Here is a 21,543-nt window from a genome sequence, read left to right as displayed (position 1 = left end):
CGCTTCACCACCCCTTCCACCCCACAAAAATACATAAAATTAATAAAAATAGAAAAAATCCTTAACTTTCCTATAGTACTAATGTTCTGTAGGTTTACAAAAATTTTTCATGGGTGAAAGTCACGTAAAAGAAGTGAACTGACTTGGAGCAGAAATGTAGCAGACAAAATGCAGTAGTGGGATTATTATTATTATTTCAAGATCTCCCTGAAGCCAAAGACTTATCACGGGAGATTCCTTTGTCATACACACAGTACATTATACTTTATACTGTGCATAAATGCATTCAAATTCTTTGCAAACACCACACTCTCAGACAATGGATTTTAGTTTATTCACAACTCAATATTCTAAAGACTTTCTTTTCACTCACACCGTCCTTATACAGCTTCCAGAGATGACCTCCTGTTCCTTTCTTTTAGTGTTGCACGGTGATCAGCATTCATTTTAGAAATTATGGACTTTACAACCATAAAGTTTTATACAACAATTATAAACAAAATAATTATAATTATAAACAAAAATGGATTGTAAACAATTATAAACAAAAATGGATTGAATATGTAAACTGAATGGCCAACAACCGATACCTTAAACAAATACTAAAATATAAGCCAATCGGAAAGAGAATGCAGGGTAGACATCAAAAAAGGATATTGGATGGATAATGAGACCGGAACAGACCAATATCTCTGCCAGGTTGGCAGGAAAACGACCCAGACGAAGACCAAGATATAGGTGGATTGATATAGTACACTGTGCCTTAGACGATAGAAATATAAGATCTGATAATGATAATATTGGAGTCTTGACAAGTGACAGACTGATTTGGAGGAAAATGGTAGCTAGGAAGTTAGTAATGATGTAAATATTTCATGTAATGCTATCATATCCTGTACACCCCTTGAGGGTACATGTCAGGAATTTGATGATGATGATGATGACGTTTCGACCTTCATATAAAGGTCATCATCTAGAGTATATATAAGGACAAGCTGAGTGACATTTCACAGTAAGCTAAAGAAACAATGATTTGATCATCGGTTATTCTACTGGCATGACCTCTAGTGAAAAAAAAAAATAATAATAATAAAAATACAGATAAAATTACAAATTAATTAATTATTTAGAAACTACATCAAAGCTAAATTCTATTTAAGATAACATGAGAGAAACATTCTTTCTTATAGATAGTTTTCTTACTCTTGGGGAGAAAGGGTATTGGAATTTTTAAGCCTTCATTATTGTTCAGATTGGGGTGGTTGATAAGAATCTCAAAGGCCTCCTTAAAATGTTTTATTTTTAACATTACAATTGTTATACAGGTATCCCTTGCTTAACACGGATTTGATTATCACGGTGAAATTAATTGTGCCATCCCTTGATATACGCGGCAAGAGTTTTGATTAACTTTAAATTTACCACGCAAAATCATGCTCACACCACGAGGCTGCTAGCCTCGTGGTTATCCAACTTCTCTTAATGATCTGTGTGAGAATGTGAAAGTTTTATTTTTTCCACCAAATACGACATCATTGCTACAACCCATAGACATGGGCGTCATTGCAACTTTCAAAGCCTATTTTCTTAAAAAGATTCTCAAAGGCAGTAAAAACAACAACGGGAGAAAATGCGATTACGCTGCACGAATTTTGAAAAAAATTTAACATTAAACACACAATTGAGAACATTCGTGACTCGTGGGAGCAAGTGTCTTCTAGTTGCATGAAAGCTGTTTGGAAAAACCTTCTGCCAGAATGTGCTAATGACTTAGGTTGTTTTCAAAATCCTGTGAACAACGTGGTCAAAGAAATCGTTGCAATTGGTGAAGACCTCGGTTTTGATGGTGTTAATGCAGAAGATGTTAAAGAATTATTGGATTCAAATTAAAAAGATTTCAGTGACAATGATCTTCTTGAAATTGAACAATGCACATACGAATGAAGACAACGAACAAATGGAATGTCAATCCATTTGTTCGTTCGTCAATTCAGTTCTTTGACAAATATTCCATCCAGTCAAAGAACTGGATGGAATATTTCACAGTTTAGAATCGCTTAAGCAGCAAGTAATGGATATGGATCCAGATGTTAATCGAAGAATGCTTGTTTGCCAAGGTCTGAAGAGTTATTTTGCTTGTTATCATAGAATTTATGCTGATAAGAAAAAAAACTAAAACTGTTCAAACGACTCTTTATAATTTCTTTTGATTAAAAAAAATTTGAGTAACTAATGTAGATACAAGTATTTATTAAACATTTACTTTGCATTCATTTTTTATCTTTCCTAAAAGAGTACCATATAAAATGAACTATTAGTACAGTAAACGATCAGGGATGAATTGTACTTTTTACCATTAATTATTAGATTTGATTAACATGATTTTGATATATGCGGTAACATCAAGGGATTAATTAACTGCGTTAATTGAGGGATACCTATATTAGATTTAGGATTCTGGATTATCTACAGTCCTGTTTATAGTTAACTCTTTGGGAGAAAGGTTTCGTGAGTAGAATATGTGCCTTCCATATGCTTGGGATTTTTAAGCCATCATTATTGTTCAGATTGGGGTGGTTGATAAGAATCTCACAGGCCTCCTTAAATTTGCATTTATACTATGTTTTGGTGTGATGTAAACAACTGGTGCTTTTCCAGTCAATTCTATGTAAAGTGTTCAGGGCACGATCAGAAATGCCAGCTTCACCATAGTTATTATATTTAATGTGTCGTTCTGAATACCAGGTGACCAAATCTGGGCCAAATAGTCCATGTATGGCCTAATCAAAGCCTTATACAATGGAACAAGAATCTGTTTACTTCTACAAGTCAGTGCCCTCTGCATCATTTCAGAATCCTTTGTGCTGTCTTCACAATTTTGACTATGTGTCTACTAAATTTCAGATCCTTATCCACCATCACCTCTAGAGCTCTTATTTCCATCCAGCTCCGACAACATATCCTCACCAAGTATAAATTCTGCATCCCATATTTGTTTTCTAAATTTTAAAAATTTACATTTTGCAACATTGAACTCACATCCCCATTTCCATGCCCAATCACTCAATTTATTCAAGTCTTCTTGTAAGGCCATAACATCGTCTCTACTCTTCATGGCTTGTCCCAACTTTGCATCATCTGCAAACAACTGAATATTTCCATCCAAATTTTCACCAATATCATTAATATACAAGTTAAACAGCAATGGCCCTAAAACAGACTCCTAAGGAACACCACTAGTGACTTTCCTTTTCCTGGATATCGCTTCCCCATACACAACTTGTTGATACCTATCAGATAGCCAGTCTCCAATCTAATATCCAACACCATATCTAATATCCAACCCCTAATATCCAATGCACTAATCTAATATCCAACCCCATCTACTCTAGTATGACTAACAACTTATCATGCAGTAATCTATCAAAAGCCTTTGCGAAATCTAAGTATATTACTCTGTATCCTTTTCCTCTGTCCATGGAAGCAGTCACCTTATTATAATAAATAAGTAGATTACTAAAACATGACCTCCCTTTAGCAAATCCATGCCGTCCATCAAAGATAATACCATTGTTATCAATCCAATTCTGGATCCTAGTTCTCAAAGCTTCTCCAACAACTTAACTACAACACCTGACACACAGATAAACGTACAGTTTGATGCTTGAGTTCTGTCACCTCCTTTAAGAAGTGGCACAATCTTGTCCTCCTTCCATTCCTTAGGAACTTGACCCAGTGCAAGACTCGTATTAAAAAATATGTCAAGGCTGGCATCAACTCTTTGGCACATTCCTTCAGAATACGTGTTATATTATCGAATCCCACAGCCTTATTAACATTTAGTTTGCTCAATTCCTCATACACCCATGCTCACTTACAGTTCACTCTCTCTCTCTCTCTCCTCCCCATGATTAATTGCCCTCAATCTCTCCATGAAGTCATATTCACAAGATTGAAAGACCTTTATAAACTGCTCATTAAGTATCTCCTCCACACCTTCTGCAACAGCTCTCTTTATGCCATTTTCTCCAATTAATGTCATCCTTCCATAATCATTCTTTCTTTTGCTGGCTACATATCAAATGAACTCTTTAGAATTCTTTTTGGCTTCATTAGCTAACTGCTGTTCATACCTCACTTTGGCTGTTCTCATGAAGCAAGTCACCCGCTTTGCCTGATCTTTGTAATCCTCATGGAATTGGTTATTTCCAATTCTCTTATGCTGCTTCCATAATGTCCTTTTTCTCTGTATTGCATGCTTAATCTCTTTATTCATCCATCCATTTCACACCTACCTTATTTAATCTTCTCGCCCTTGGAATACATTTAGACATTGCATCTACTAGATAGTTTTTGAAAATCCCCCAAGCTGCACTGATCTCTTTTCCAGCTAACCCCTCATTCCATGCTACTTCCGCAAGCTGTCTCCTGAGCTCTTCATAATCCCCCCCCCATAGTTCAACATACACCCTTTTCTCACAGAGGTCCTCACACTGCTGGCAACTGCCCAGGTAATCACCTCATGGTCACTCTCACCAATTGGTGGGTGATTTGATACCTCATTTATAATTACATCCTCTGATGAGATGACCAAATCCAAATCCCTCAATCCTCGCGTGTCCTCTATTACATACTGTCTGAGGTAGTTATCCCTCAAAAACTCAAGAAACTCATTTTCTTTACTTCCAGTTGCTATCTCATCATTCCAGTCTATATTGCCATGATTAAAATCGGCCATAATGATCACTCTTTTCTTATTTGCTTAGCTAATTTGATTATACATTTCATAGTCACCACCATCCACATTACCTGGTCTATAACAACATCCAACCAAATATTTCATTCCATTCACCTCTATCTCACACCATACTGCCTCAAAACCACTGGCGCTGTTTTCATCTTGCATTTCTACTTTGTATGGACATAACTCCTTCTCTACGACACTCCCCCCTCCTTTTTTGCCCCTTCTATCCTCACAAAACACACCATACCCTTCCATCTCTATTCCTGTCAGGATGTCGTCCTCATCTAACTATGTGGCACTTATTCCAACAATTTTTGGGTGAACAGACTCAATTAGTGCAACCATTTCATCTGTCTTGTTTCTTACGCTTCTAGCAGTTGTATACAAACACAACAGCTCATTCCTGGATCTACAACTAATTCCACTGATACCACTCATTTCGATGTGATATCAGTGTGATATTCGATGTGATCTCCATGCTCAACTGGGTCCATTTCCTTTTCTTCTTATTCATTTTAGAACCCTCTTCAATTCCAACTGTTTCCTCTTGATCCCAGGTTATCGCATTCCTTTCCTGTCTACACGTACTCTCACATCCTCTTGGTGCATCCACCTTTCTCACGCTGTGACCCCTGTCCACCCTGAGCCTCCCTGTTTCCCTGTTCCTTTTGCACACCCATTCTCTCATTTTCCATACTCATGCTACTCACTTCCTCATTCATAACCACCTCTTCAGTCTCTTCTGTCTTACTCTTCTGCTCTTCCACATCACTTCCCACTTGATCTGATTCATTCTCTGTACTCACATCTCTACCTTCCAGCAGCAGTCTCTCCAAGCGACTTACACCATAACCACTCAAATGCAGTCCATCTCTTTATATAGTCCACTTCATCCTTCAAACTCATTCCACACATGTACAATGAAACCAGAATCTCTTTAATTCTACAAGTCATTGTTCTCTGCATCATTGTCAGAATTTGTTTTGTTGTCCTTCCAATTTCGAAAATATAACCTCTAAATTTTAGTTCTTTATCTACCATCATCCCAAGATATCTTATTTCCTCCCCTCTAACAATATATCTCTACCAAGTATAAACTCTACATTCCAGCATTGTTTTTCAAATTTTAAAACTTTACATTTCACAACATTGTACTGTCCTCACTCCAATTGCCATTCACTCAGTCTTTTCAGTTATTCTTGCAAGGCCACATCTCCTCTACTCCTCATAGTTCATCCCGACTTTGCACTATCTGCACACAACTGGATATCCCCATTCAAATCTTCCCCAATATCATTAACATACAGTTAAACAGCAATGCTCCTAAAAAACAGACACCTGAGACACAACGTTAGTGAATTTTCTCTTTTGGGATATTGTCCTGACTTTGCACTATCTGCACATAACTGGATATCCCCATTCAAATTTCCCCAATATCATTAACATACAGTTAAACAGCAATTCTCCTAAAAAACACACCTGAGGCACAACGTTAGTGAATTTTCTCTTTTGGGATATTGTTTCCAGATACATAACTTGCTGATACCTATCAGATAGTTAATCCCCAATCAGGGGACTTGTCTAATATCCAATCCCATCTGCTCTAATTTTACTATCAAAGTCCTTTGCAAAATCTAAGTATACTACTGTGTATCCATCTCCCTCATCGAATGCAGCTGTCACCTTATTGTAATAACTAAGTCAAATACTAAAACAACCTCTCCCACACTTTAACCACAACACCTAACACACAGATGATTGGCTTATTATTTAATGCTTGAGCTCTGTCATCTTCCTTGTGAAGCAGTACAATCTTCCCTTCGTCTCTTTTGGAACTTGACCTAATGTAAGACTTATATTAAACAAATATGTCAGGCAGATGTTATCTTCCTGACATTTTCCTTCAATATGCATGGTGATATATCATCAAGTCCCATAGCCTTGTTAAATTAAGTTTTGTCAATTCCCCATATATTTCTTGTTCACTCACAGTCAGCCTCTCCTCCTGCTCATCGTCCACTGCTCTCATAATCTCCATGATGTCACATTCACAAGAATGAAAGAACTTTATGAACTGCTCACTAATCATTATTTTTCATGCTGGCTAGATATTGCAAGAACTCCCTCTAATGGTTTCATTAGCCAACTGCTCATACTGTACTTTTGGTACTCTTCCCAACTGAGTCGGCCTCCTTGCATGTTCTTTGTACTCCTCGGGGAATTGAATTTGCTGGTATGGTTGGCTGAGTGGTTAGCATATCTGCTCTCCAGCCAAAAGGCTGCGGTTTCGAATCCTACCATAGGCATGGATGTTTATGTTTGTCTATGGAAATACTAGAGGTGGTGGTGGCAGGCGGTAGATGGCGTTGGTGTAGTTTCGGTTAGTTGTAGTTGGTGGATTGAGTGGTGGAGACAGAGAGATGTAGAGTAGATGTCCTCTCTCGATGAGCCTTGGAACTCCCTGAAAGTGTCACGTAATAATAATAATAATAATACCTTCTTTGTCTGTACCTTATTTAACCTTCTGACACTTGGAATTTATTTTGACATTGCTTGTACTAGATATTTCTTGAATATCATCCAAGATGATATTCAAGAAATATCTAGTAGCATTGATGATCTCCCTTCACCCAAATTTTCATTCTATGCTACTGCTGCAAGCTGTTTCCTGAGCTTCTCATAATCACCAGCCTTGTAATTCCACATGTGCCATTTCCTCACAGAAGTCCTCACAACCATCCAGGTAATCACTTCATGGTCACTCTCACCAACTGGAGGGAGATTTGACATCTCATTTATAATGACATCTTCTGATGAGATGATCAAATCCAAGATCCTCAATCCTCGCTTTCACTCTGTTACATACTGCCTGAGGTAGTTGTACGTCAAAAACTTGAGAATCTCTTTTCTTTACTTACAATTGCTATCTCATCACCGTAGTCTATATTGCCATAATTAAAATCACCCATAATGATCAATCTCTTCCTATTTGCTTGGCTAATTTGCTTATACATTTCATGGTCATTATCCTTCACATTACCAGGTCTCTAGCAACACCTGACTAAGTATTTCATTCTATTCACCTCTATCTCACCTCATACTATAGACATGACTAGTTTTTTATCGTTAATAACACTCCATCTCTCTTTTTATCCTTTCTATCTTCACAAAATACATCATACTCAGTTGGTCATAATTTCCTACTTTGTACAACATGTAACTTTTCTGAATGGAATATTCATAAACTTAGCCATGTGAGTACCACACAGTCATTGTTACCAACCAGAGGCAGAATAGTCACACCTTTAACTGAAATCCTCCTCTGACCCCTTTTTGTCTGAATTATATTGAATATTGCATTATGTTTTTCTGTATGCACTGAAATTCTTTCTGCTAATTTATGTTTGTGAATGACATCGAAGAAATTTTGTATATTTTTAAAATTAAGTATAGATTACATTGTGATTTTTTTCTCCTCATGTTACAATATATTTCAGTTATCTAAAACAAGTGGATATTTTAGGTAGATCCTGATGGAGCCTCACTGTTTGTTGGATTTGATGATGGTGTTTTGAGATGGTTAGTGTTGGCCTCTATTGGTGAACCAAAAAATAATGAACGCAAAATTTGGCTAAAGCAGGCATGTAAACCGCATTTATCAAGTATCAACTGTTTGGCAATTAATTCTTCTGGAACTGTTTTAACCTCTGGGGTATGTGGCAATGTTTTTCCTTGTTAAAAATTTTCATTAGTGCCAATTTTATTTATATATGGTCATTGTTTTAATTTTATTTTTTCCTGTCGTTACAGAGTATGGATAATACTTTATTTTTCTTTGCTGTGAAAGAAACTGAACTCATTCCTATTGGATTTGTTGTCTTAGTAAATAAACCATGTTGGATAAAATGGATTTGTGCCCGTACTGTAAGTTTACTTATTATTTTGAAGGAGTAATATAATTTGTGGTATATGATTAGTAGCCATTATTGTGTAAGTGTATTATTATTAACACCAGACCTCCATGGTGTCAACAACTCATCATGAGAGGTACACACTGTTATACACAAAGCCCATCAAACCATGCTTTGAACTCATTCAATGTATCTGCATTCACTACAATGTCAGGCAATGAATTTATGAGAATTTGCTCTTTATGCTCCTGCTCTCACCCAACTTATAGAGCTTCTATGGATGTCCTTTTGTTCTGCTCCCCACCTCCTTCACCATTCTATGAAAAATTTCTTCCACATTAACCAGGAAACAACCCTTTACCAACTTAAATGTCTCAGCCAAATTCCCTCTCTTCCTTCTATTTGCAAGGCTTTGCAAACTGCATTCCCTCAATCTGCCTTTATCCCAAAGACCAGTTACCCTTAGTCAATCCTCTCTAGATCCTTTCCAGTATATCCTCATCACCATGAAAACCAGGGAACTAAATCTGTGCACAACTCATATCAGGCCTGATCAAGACCTTATACAATAGAATCAGAACCTTTTTATTTCTTCATGCTAAGGTCCTCCACATCATTTCCATAATCTGATGTGATGACTTCACAACTTCGCAATGTGACCTCCGAACTTTAGATCCTTATTCATCACCAGTTCAAGGTCTTTTGTCTCCTCAGCTTCCTCCAAAATTTCTCCATTAAGTGTATACTTTGCATCCCGTTGTTGCCTACCAAATTTCAGAACCTGATACTTTGCAACATTGAACTGATAGTTCCATACTGTTGCCCACAGATACAATCTATTCAAGTCCTCCTAAAAGACCACAACATTGACTTGATTCATTATCACTCTCCCCAGTTTTGCATTCTGCAAACAGATGTGTATCACCAGTTAAACCAAACCCAATATCATTGATATGCAAATTAAATAAGAATAGTACCAAAATAGACTCCAATGCATACCACTATGACTTTCTTCCTTAGGGATACTGCACACCATACACAACTTGCTGATCTATCTGAGAGCCAGTTATCTATCTAACTTACTAATGTATCATCCACTCCCATCTGCATTAGTTTAATTACCAACTTATAGTATGACAATCTATCAAAAGCCTTTGCAAAATCTAAGTATATCACTGTATATGCATCTCTCTTGTACAATACATTCATCACTTTGTTATAGTACTTAAGCAAGTTGGTAAAACGTGACCTTTCTTTAACAAACCCATGGTGTTTAACAAACTAAACTCAAGGTCTCTTGTCTCAAACAAACCCATGGTGTTTAACAAACACCATCGGTTTGTTAAACACCACAAAGCACAAAGAATACCACTATTATCAACCTATCTTTATATCCTATCTCTGAACAACCTTTCATATATCTAACTACAACTCCAGATATACAGATCAGCCTATAATTTGTAGCCTTAGCCTTATCACTACTGTTGTGAAGTGGAACAGTGTTATCTTTTTTCCACTCCTTTGGGACTTGTGCTGTTTCAAGACTTCATAAAGTTCAGTATAAAATTCCTGAATTCTTTTGATTATTGCTTCTCTAGTTTGCTTATTCTTTATTTCATCAGATCTAAAGTTTCCTGTCTTAGTTTTTCCTCTCTTTGGTGCTTTTTTTTACACCTCCTATTTCTAGTGCACATTTCAAGAGAGATTTTTTTAAGATTTCATTAGGATCATTGATGGTAGTGGCTGTGTTTAACTTCTTTAGTTCATTTTTGAGTGATTCTCTGTCTTCTTCTCTTCTGCTCTTGGTGGGGTGAGTTTCTCGAAGATGAATTTTTTGCCATTTCTTTCTGTCTGCTGTCTTTTTATGTAATTCTATTATGTAGTTTAAGTGGGTATTTTCTTTAATGTTGAGAGTCCATTTCTTTCTTTCTTTCTTGCTCTTCCTCTGCTGGACAATCCTTTAATTCTACCATTTAATAATGTTTAGTAGTCTTTCTGGGTTAATTCTTGAAACATGTCCAAACCAGCTTAGTTGGTTCTTTTTTAGTGCTGTAATTATTGTTTCTTTAAAGTTAAGTCCTTCTCTGACCTTTTCATTTGTTTTTCTTTCTGTCCAGTTTGTTCTATTGATTTTTCTGAGGCATTTCATTTCAAAAGCATTAAGTTTATCTAGTTTATCCATTTCTTTTTTTTTTTTTTCAAACTAACCAAATGAATAACCATTGTTATCCATCCATTATCATGACATGGACTGGTTATTACTAACACCATGTTCCAACATAAAAGTGTGCACAAATTCACATGGAGAGAAGAGGCAAGGAATAAGAAAAGTCTCATTGACTATGTTATTGTTGATAGTGATGTTTTCTCCCTGGTGCAGGACACCAGAGTATACAGAGGATTTAAAATTGGCAGTGATCACTATTTAGTCTTGAGCAGGATAAAATTGAATTTCATATTGAAAAGAATAACATGTAAGAAAGTTTTAAAGCGAATAAAAGTTGAGCAGCTCTTAGATGTGAACTGTAGACTAACATACACAAAGATTATTGAAGGAAAAATGAAAGAGTTTGAGAACAGGAACCAAACCTTGGCGATTCAATGGCAAGCCTTGAAGAAAACCCTGATTGATTCAGCCAGAGAGAGGCATGTGGTGAGGTTGTCTGCAAGGATAGAAAAATCAGAAATCCATGGTGGACACAGGAAGTTAAAGAGGTAGTGAAGGAAAAGAAGAAAGCATATCAAAAGTTACTGTAAAATAAGTCAGCTTGGGCTCTTAGAGAATACAGAGACAAATGCAAGATTATGCTAAACACTGTGTAAAACTAGCTAAACAAATGTCATGGGAGGACTTTGGCAAGAACATAGAAAATAAATATCAAGAAGGTGGTAAGATATTCTGGAGGTTGTTGAAAAAGCTTAGAAATGGAGGAAAGAGTGCTGTAAAAGTAGTTAGAGATGATAACAGTGACATGAAAATGGGAGAAAAAGATATCCTTGAAGTATGAAGTAATTACTTCGAATAATTGCTAAATGAAACAAGCAGCGATAGCACAGTGATAAAAAAATGACTGATTAGGCATGCAGTCAGGAATACATATCCATACTTGAAGTAGAGAAAGCTATCAAAGACTTGAAATGTGGAAAGGAGTAGGTGATATTCGACAAGAAATGCTGGAGTATGGTGGTATAAAAGTTTTACAGTGGCTGCACTGCATAGTTCAAAAGGCCTGGACAGAAGGACAAATTCCCGATGATTGGAGTAGAGCTCTCATAGTACCCATATATAAAAAGGGAAATAAAACTGAACATTACAGAGGTATTTCCCTACTATGTGTCAGATTTATGCAAGTATACTTGAGAAATGGTTGAGAAGAATTGTGGAAGAAAAGCTTGGGGAAGAACAAGCTGGATTCAGGCCAAATAGAGGCTGTCAGGATCAGATCTTCACTTTACGACAAATAGTTGAGAAATCATTGGAATATAACAAGGATCTGTATTTAAATTTTGTAGATCTGGAAAAGGCATATGACAAGGTACCAAGAGAGAAGCTATTCAAAACGCTACAGTTATATGGTGTAAATGGGGCATTATATCAAGCGATACTTAGTCTTTATTTGGGTTGTGAGTCAGCAGTTAGAATTGAAGGAAGTACAGGAAGATGGTTTGATGTTAAATCTGGTGTCAGACAAGGATGTACATTATCCCCTCTGTTATTTATTATCTATATGGATCACGTTATGAAGGAAAGTGGTATTAAACATGATATCAGAATTCGAGATGTTAATGTCAGCTCTTTGGTTTATGTGGGCGATGTTATACTTCTGAATAAATCCGCTACCAGTTTGCAAGATTCCCTAACTAAATTGAATAACTGTTGTAATAGTTATGGTATGAAGGTCAGCATTAAAAAGACAAAGGCAATGAAAATAGGTAGAATTGTTGAAAATGTCAACTGTGTTGTGAACGGGGAACCTGTGGAACAAGTAAAACATTTCAGCTACTTAGGCACAATTTTTAGTGAAGATGGTAAATTAAATATGGAAATAGACAACAGAATCAACAAAGCTGGTATGGTAGGAAGTCAATTGAATAAATTCATATGGAATAAGAGAGAAATTAGTCGGAACACTAAATTAGCTGTATACAAGACAGTGTTCAAACCAGTTTTAACTTATGGATCTGAGAGCTGGGTCAGAAGTAAAATACTTGACCAAAGACTAGAGACCGCAGATATGAGAGTCCTGAGAAAGATTAGAGGCGTGAACAGATGGTATCAATGGCAATATCATATTAAAAACGAGGATATTAGGAAAGAATTTGACATTGTCGGCATCCAGGAATGCGTTAGCAGAGCTAATCTCAGGTGGTATGGTCAAGGAAAGATTAGTAAAACAAGTTTTCTCTGCTAGGTTGGCAGGAAAACAACCCAGATGAAGACCAAGATATAGGTGGATTGATACGGTACAAAGTGCCTTAGACGATAGAAATATAAGATCTGATAATGATAATATTGGAGTCTTGACAAGTAATAGGCTGATTTGGAGGAAAATTGTAGATAGGAAGTTAGTAATCATGTAAATTTTTCATCTAGTACTATCATATCCTGTACACCCCCTTGAGGGTACATATCAGGAATTTGATGATGATGTTTTATGGTTTCGAAATAGTCTAGATCTTCAGTGATCATTGATCCTAGGTAATTGAGTTGCTTTACTCGTTCTATATTATTGTTTCCTATTTTTATTTGGATTGCTTTCCTTTTTCTTCCTATTACCATTAGTTTTGTTTTACTAAAATTGATTTTCATATCATATTTGTTACCTGTTTGATGCAGCTTGGTCAGGATATTTTCTCATTTTTCTTGGCTGTCTGTAGTGATAACTATGTCGTCAACATACTTTAAATGTGTTATATTTCTTTCATTTACAATTATGCCTTCAGACGTCTGTAGTCCTTTATCTACTGCTTGAAAAAAGAAATTATATACTTAGTTAATCCTTTATTCAAGTGTAAGCAAACAAAGTTTGCTCCTCAAGTATCATCAGGACAGTAGCAACTCTTGGCAAAAGTGATATAACTTCTCATCACTTGCCTTAGTATCCTATAATGCAAAGCACATCTCCTTGCAGACATGTATAATTATTATTATTATTTTACACCTCCATGGAGTCCAAAGACTCATTGAGGGAGAGTGTGCCAACAGCATCGAACGATTGATCCCCTTTCAACTACTAACGCTATGCATTATGGGAAGGGTCACTACCCAGACCATTTTCTACTTTTATTGAGGTCTCTTCAGTGGGAGCTAGACCCAGAGGTGATACCACAGTTCATCTACTACTTACTTTAGGTACAGGTTTAATAAGTATGGTAACAATGGGCAGCCTTGCATAACTCCTTTTTTAATTGCTATTTGATCTGTTTCTATGTTTTTGTATTTCACTACTGCTTGTGTTTCTGAAGCGTAATTCTTTATACAATTTAATAGGTATTTGTTGAATCTTCTGCTTTCTAAAATTTTAATGAGTTTGCTTCTGTTTATTGAGCTTGTTTGAAGTCAGTAAAACAGCAGTAGAGTTGTTGTTTTTTATTTTTGTCTCTCATAAGATCTGCTGATCTGTTTAATATGAAAATTGCATTTGTTGTGCTTCTCCTATTTCTAAATCCCATTTGCTCTCTTCTTCTATCTGTTCTTCATAGGAATATTTAATTCTGTTTCGAAGAATCCTAATAAATATTTTATAGCAGTGGTTTAGAAGGGTAATAGGTCTATAGTTAGTGCAGGTTCTGACATATATTTTTTGTGGATGGATATGATCTGGCCTGTTCTCCATTCTGTTGATAAATTTCTTTCCTTTAGTATTTTGTTGAACAGTTTCCTTAGGTAATTTATTATGCTTTCTCCCCCTTTTTCCAGAAGTTCTTTTTGAATGTTGTCTATGCCTGGTGCTTTATCATTTTTCATCTGTTTGATTGCTCTATGTATTTGATTTGTTTGATTGCTCTATGCCAGCCTTGTTGGCTGAGCTGTTAGCATATCCACTTTCCAACCAAAAGGCTGCAGGTTTGAATCCCACCATAGGCATGGATGATTGTGATTTTTTGTGGAAATACTAGTGGTGGTGGGTGGTAGATAGTGTTGGTATAGTTGCAGTTGTTGCATTAAGTGGTGGAGACAGAGTTGTAGAGTAGGTGCTCTCCCTCGATGAGGCCTTGGACTCCCTGGAGGCATCACATAATAATAATAATTTCTACATTTAGGATGTCTTTTTGCCAGAAGTTTCTTCTGTGTCGAAGGCATCATCTCTATGTCTTCAACTTTTCTTTAAAATTATTAGTCCATATTTCTTTTATTGTTTCACTGCTACTTGTGGTTCCATCCTTTTGCAATATTGAAACTGGGTTGGGTGAGTTTGTTCTAGATAACTCTTTGACTTTCATAAATGGTCTTGGAGTCATGTTTTTTTGTATGCTTCTTCACACATTCCTGCTTTTCCTTTTAAATATGTGATTTTTTGCTAATCTGCATTTTTTGTCTATTTCCTTTTTCAAATTTTTGTATAATTTATTTTCTTCATTATCTTGTTTTGAGAGGTTAGTTTTGGATATTATTTTTCTTTCCCATAAGCACAAAATATCTGGTGTAAGCCAGTCTTTATTTACTCTTGTCAGGGTAGCCCAGGTGTTTTGTTGCTGTTTCTTTAATAATTTCTTTACCTTTTTTCCCAAGACTCAAAACTGTATCTGAAGCAAGATTATTTAATTTTTCTTTTAATGTTTTCTGATAGTTAGATCTTGTCAAGCTATCTTTGAGTTTTGAGATGTCTATCTTCTTTTGTTTTTGCTGGTTTATTCTCTTTCTTTTGAAACTGATTTTTAGTTTGGCTGGTAGTAGTTCATGGTCTGTATCCATGTCAATCTTTTTTAATGTTTTGACATTTTGGAACAAATGGTTCCATTTCTTATTAACGATTATATAGTCTATATAGTTTTTGATTTTCATTGTTTGGCGTTGTCCAGGTGTATTTATGCTGTGGCCTTTGGTAGAATAAAATATTTGTGATTAGCAGTTGATTTATTTCGAAAAAATTAATCAAGTCCTTTCCTCTCTCATTCATCTCTTCATGACCAAATTTATCCTTTAATTTATCCTGCTTTATCTTCAGAGTACTGATCAATCTTTGCATTAACATCTCCCATAATAATCAAGATTCTCAATAACAACTTTTATTGTGATAGATGTTTTGTAGATTCACTAAATTGGACTTTTTTTTTCTTATGAGCTTATTCCGTTCCCATTTTTTTGTTGATCCTTACTTTTGCTCTAACTAGTTTGTGGTCACTTCCTGTATTGAATCTATTCAAGACTTATGTGTTATTTATTATATGTCTTTGAGGACAGGTCCATTTCATTATAGGTTTGTCCATTTGGGCTTCTCGCTGTCCAGTTACGATTACCATATTTGCCAGCTTATAAGACACACTTTTTTCTTTGAAAATAAGTCTGAAAAACAGGGTGCGTCTTATTCACCGATACTCAGTTTTTTATTATTTTCATTTCTGGAAATTTTCTCTGTTCTAAGTTACGCAATTTCTTTATTGCTTCCTTGCGGTGTGTGTGAGAGCATTCCAGTTATGTAGAGCAGTGTTTCTCAAACTTCAGACATCCGTGTTCATATGATTGGTGCGGTATTAACAAAAGATCATGCTACTAAATGACAAAGACATGCTGACAGTTGAGTTGAAATGCTAATTCTCTTCAACCGAATTCCTTATATAATATCTGAAACACATTCACTATATATTTCTTTGTTTTAACACGTTGACTCAAACAAAACCATATGTTGCACCGGCAACATATGGTTTTGCTTGAGTCATACAGCATTTTCTGTGGGAGAGGGACATGCAGTTCATTAGTTAGTTGTCTCTAATTGCACTGTTTGTTGAGAAACATATTGTACAGCCTGCAGATGTCTTTGTACCTTATTCAGTGATACAATAGGAACGTTTAACGATTGAACTTCATGGATACATTGAATTTTATTCTATGCATTAATGATGCATAGCTGAAAATTGCCACGGACCCCCTGAAGACCTTTCACGTACCCCTGGGGTATGCATACCACACTTTGAGAAACACTGACGCAGAGTTCAGTGGATATGTATACGCTGTCATCGACGACCACAGCTGTGTCCTGTTTGTTTAAACTTTCCAATTGTTGTCTCAGTTGTGAATGGTGATAAATTTCCACCATTAAATTTCCTCTAAATTTCTTGGTAAATTATGGATGAAAACGTCGGCATTGTTACAATATTGCATACAAGCTACGTGTGATTGCCTATGCTAAAGAACATGGAAACAGGGCTGCAGAGAGGCATTTTGGACCACCCCCAACTGAGAAAATGATAAGAACTGGTGGAATCAGGAAGAGGATTTAAAAAAAAGCAACTCACAATAAACATAACCTACGAAGTGGAACTGCAAAATGGCCCAGAACTTGAGGCAGAACTGAATACTTGGATTTTAGACCACAGAAAAGCGAGACTTTCAGTGTCTACAAAAATGATTATTTATCAAGTGAAAGCGATAGCCACTAACAGAGGGATCGCCAACTTTACTGGATCAAATCATGGTATTCAAGATTTAATGAAGAGAAACCAGCTATGTATGCGGACTAAAACAAAAATATCACAAAAGATGCCAGCTGAATATAAAGAAATGATGATTGAATTTCATCGATTCATCATTAATGCAAGGAAACGAGAAAATTTTGAACTTGCGCAAATAGGAAACATGGACGAGGTTCTGCTGACTTTTGATGTGCCCTCAAACAAAACTGTAGATTCCAAGGGCACTAAAAGTGTTACTATTAAAACTTCGGGGCATGAAAAAACTCACCACATGGTTGTTTTATCCTGCAGTGCTGATCGGACAAAATTGCTGCCACTATTGATTTTTAAAAGGAAGACACTACCCAAAGAAAAACTGCTTAAAGGAGTGTTTGTACATGTTCACGCAAAAGGCTGGATGGATGGAGGAGGAATGAAGTTATGGATAGAAAAAATTTGGTCTAGGTGCCCTGGTGGACTGTTGAAGAAGCCTGTCATGCTAGTATGGGATCAGTTTCGGTCTCGCAGAATAGACGATGTTACAAATAAACTCAAGGAATTGAAAACTCAGTTAGCTGTAATTCCAGGAAGTCTAACTAGTCAGCTTTAACCTTTAGATGTCTGTATTAATAAGCCATTTAAGGGATTTATGAAGGAGAAGTGGAACAGCTGGATGCAGTCTTTAGATTTTGAGGTTATGCCATCAGGAAGAAGGAAGAGGCCTAGCATTTCGCAAGTTTGTGAGTGGGTCAAAGCTTCATGAGATGCTATGAAAACTGAGACAGTGGTTAAATCATTTAAGAAGTGTGGAATTAGTAATGCACTGGATGGTACAGAGGACAATTTGTTGTATGAGGACTAAGATTTTGATTTAGAAGAGGTTTCAAGTGTCTCTTCATTTAGCTCTGGAGATGAATTTCTGGGTTTTGATGATTAAAAGGTGGGTACTCTTTCCTAGTTAGATTGGTATTTGTTGAAAGTAGACCTACTTATTACTTTATATTTGAAATACTGTAAATTCATTATAATATTCAGTAATAAAGTTTTTTTCCTAAAAAATGTGTACAAAAAAGGGGGTGCGTCCTATACGCCAGTGTATCTTATACTCCGGCAAATACAGTAATTTTCTTCTTGAGAAAGCTATTCATAATAAAGAGCTTATTTTCTTCTGCGAATTCACTAAGTCTTTCACTACTTTCATTTCTCTGTCTAAATCGAAATTTACTAATGGAGTTCATATGGTCATCTCCGATTCCAATCTTGGCATTAAAGTTGCCCATTAGTTGCCCAGCCATCTTGGCTGTCAGCAGAAGATGTGGTCACTGGAATTGAATGTGATGGGTACAGTATTTTCAGGGAGGATAGAGAAGATAGAACAGGAGGAGGAGTACTGTTGATGATAGCTGATGTGTTGCAGCCAAAGAAAGTAGTATATCATGATGATAGACATGTGAATGAGAGTTCATTTGAGGCAGTCTGGTGCGAAATAGTGACCAACGCAACCAAATATACAGTTGGATGCTGCTATAGGCCAGGGAGTACAGGGGGGGATATTGAATTCATGCATCAGCAACTTAGTGCAATGAGTGAAGGCTTAGTGATTATTATGGGGGATTTTAATTATGGTGATATCAATTGGAAGGAGGAAATATCACGTAGCAAAAAGGAAATGGAGTTCATACATCTGCTACGAGATAATTACTTGAAACAGCACGTAACTGAAGGGACACGTGGTGTGAGAGTGTTGGACCTGGTTATTGGTTCAGAGGTTATATGCATAAGTAAGGTGACCTCGTTACCTCCAGTTGGTGAAAGCGATCATGTGGTATTGACTTGGGAGGTTGCAAAATCTGTGGATTTTTCTATTAAGAAGGGGTATGTACGAAACTACAGGTTAGGCAATTATAACAAGCTTCGGAGTGAGCTTGCAGCCATCCCATGGCAGAACATATTGCAAGGGAAAGATGTTAGCAGTGCTTGGGATAAAATCAGCGGGTATCTGAGGAAAGCAATATCAGATTGTGTTCTCATGGTCAGGAGGTCAAACAAGGCAGGCATTAGATGGATGAGCAGTAGTATCAAGCTTGAACTACAAAAAAAGAAAATGTTATGGAGAATTTACAAGGAGAAGGGCGATCAGGACACCCATGAGCAGTACAAAGCTCAAGCTAGGAAGGTTACCAGTATAGTAAGAAAAGCTAAATCAGATTATGAGAAGACCTTAGCCAAAGAGATCAAGGGTAATCCCAAAGAGTTCTTCCGCTATGTGGCAAGTAAGAGGAAGAATGACTTCGGAAGGATAACCTTAGTGGGTGCTGATGGTATTGAGGTGACAAAATCAGATGTAATAGTCGAGTTACTGAGTGATCACTTCTCAAAAGTCTATCACCCAAGTGGGGATATCTCTATACCTATAGCAATACCTAATGTGAGAATTGAAGCTAAAGAATCAGAGGTATTAAATATATTGCGAAACTTAAATGCAAACACTGCGGTAGGCTTAGATGGAATATCAGCTCGGGTGTTGCGTGAATGTGCAAATGAATTGTCAACCCCTCTTACCTGGATATTTAATTTAAGTTTGAACTCTGGTATGGTCCCTAGGGAGTGGAAGTTAGGCAAAGTGGTTCCTTTGCATAAGGGTGGCTCTAAAACTGCAGTATTGAATTACAGACCAATCACCATCTCAGGAGTAGTGGTAAAAGTATTGGAAAAGTTGGTTAAAGACAAAATTCAAGAATGGGTGGATCAGGATATGATACTCTATAGAGGCCAACATGGTTTTGTTAAAGGTAGATCCTGCCTTAGCAATCTATTAACTATCCATAATAGAATAACATCAGAGTTGGACAAAGGAACTGGCTACACAGTGGTACTTCTGGATTTTGCTAAGGCTTTTGACAGGATACCCCATAGAACACTGTTACGCAAATTGGAGCAGATGGGAATGGATATTAAATTGGTGATATGGATAGGAGAATGGCTCAGGGAGAGATACCATAAGGTGGTGTATGGAGGAGCCGAGTCCAGAATGAGGCAGGTGACCAGTGGTGTGCCTCAGGGCTCTGTGCTTGGGCCAATGTTGTTTAATTTGTATATAAATGATATAGGAAATGGCTTAAAGGGAGATATTCAGTTGTTTGCTGATGATGCAAAGTTGTGTAGTGCAATAAAAAATCAAGCTGATGTTGAAAGTTTGCAGGAGGATTTAAATAAGCTGGTAAAATGGGCAAAAGAAAATGGATGTCAGTTCAATGTGGAAAAGTGTAAAGTCCTGCATTTTGGGATTAAAAGATTACCAGCTGTGTACTACATAGATGGAAAGGTACTCCAAGAGATTGATGAGGCTAGGGACTTAGGGGTATTGGTAGATAAGGAGATGAAGTTCAGAGGACACATTGCTAAGGTGTCCAAGATTGCACATAGGATTACTTGGTTGTTGAGGAACACACTGACATCCAGAGATAAAGAGGTTATTATTATTCCCCTTTATAAAGCATTGATACTTCCACATTTGGATTACTGTGCTCAGGTCTGGTCACCTGGATTCCTTGGAGATGAAGAGGCTGTGGAGAGGGTTCAGAGAAGAGTGACCAAGTTGGTGAGTGATATAAAAAATGCTCCCTACATTGATAGATTGAGAGCTTGTGGATTGCAGAGATTGGTTGATAGGCGAAGAAGAGGGGATATGATAGAAACATTCAAATTACTAAAAGGTTTTTATAGGATTGATGCAGGGGAAATGTTTCAGCTGTGTGATAGTGATGGAAGAACAAGAGGTCATCTCTGGAAATTAAAGAAGAGTGTGGTTAACAAAGGTGTCAGAACAAGGTTTTTTGCCTGGAGGGTGGTGAATGAGTGGAATTCATTGCCTGACTTTGTTGTGAGCTCTTCATCTGTAAATGAATTCAAGAAGAGATATGACAGATATTGTTTTGCTAGTTTGGGTCTCCCGCGATGAGTCTACTGACTCCATGGAGATACCCGTAATAATAATAATAATAATAATAATAATTATAATTATGTAGAATTCTTTAGAATTATTTAATGTGGATTCTAATGTTTCATAGAAATCTTCTATCTCTTCATGTGGATGATCCATGGTTAAGGCATATATTTGTATAATTTTCAGTTGATATCTTTGATTTATGAAGAGACTTAGTTCAGCTATTCTTGATGTTATTTTATTAACAGACTAGGTAGGTATTGTCCTTGAGTGTTTTATTTATTAGGAATCCTACACCATCAGTTGAGTGTCTTTCACATTCACAGTAA

General features: G+C 36.6%; 2 protein-coding genes across 2 annotated transcripts in view; both read left to right on the top strand.

The window, feature by feature from the left end:
- The window catches only part of LOC150095209 (cilia- and flagella-associated protein 44-like), a 116,484-nt gene extending 108,001 nt beyond the window's left edge, over nt 1–8,483 (top strand). Inside the window, exon 10 of the mRNA XM_090410621.1 lies at nt 8,268–8,483. Coding sequence (XP_090266747.1) covers nt 8,268–8,483 — 216 coding nt within the window. The remainder of the gene's footprint in view (nt 1–8,267) is intronic.
- LOC150095208 (cilia- and flagella-associated protein 44-like) overlaps nt 8,371–21,543 on the top strand; it is a 214,616-nt gene continuing 201,443 nt past the window's right edge. The window contains exons 1-2 of the mRNA XM_090410620.1: nt 8,371–8,456; nt 8,555–8,668. Coding sequence (XP_090266746.1) covers nt 8,558–8,668 — 111 coding nt within the window. The 5' untranslated portion in view covers nt 8,371–8,456; nt 8,555–8,557. The remainder of the gene's footprint in view (nt 8,457–8,554; nt 8,669–21,543) is intronic.

Source organism: Typopeltis vanoorti, chromosome 20 (genome assembly GCF_054136105.1).
Source record: "Typopeltis vanoorti isolate ZY-2024b chromosome 20, IOZ_Tvanoo_1.0, whole genome shotgun sequence".
Taxonomy (NCBI): domain Eukaryota; kingdom Metazoa; phylum Arthropoda; class Arachnida; order Uropygi; family Thelyphonidae; genus Typopeltis; species Typopeltis vanoorti.
The sequence above is the reverse complement of the archived record's forward strand: the minus strand, read 5'-3'. Positions and strand labels throughout refer to the sequence as shown.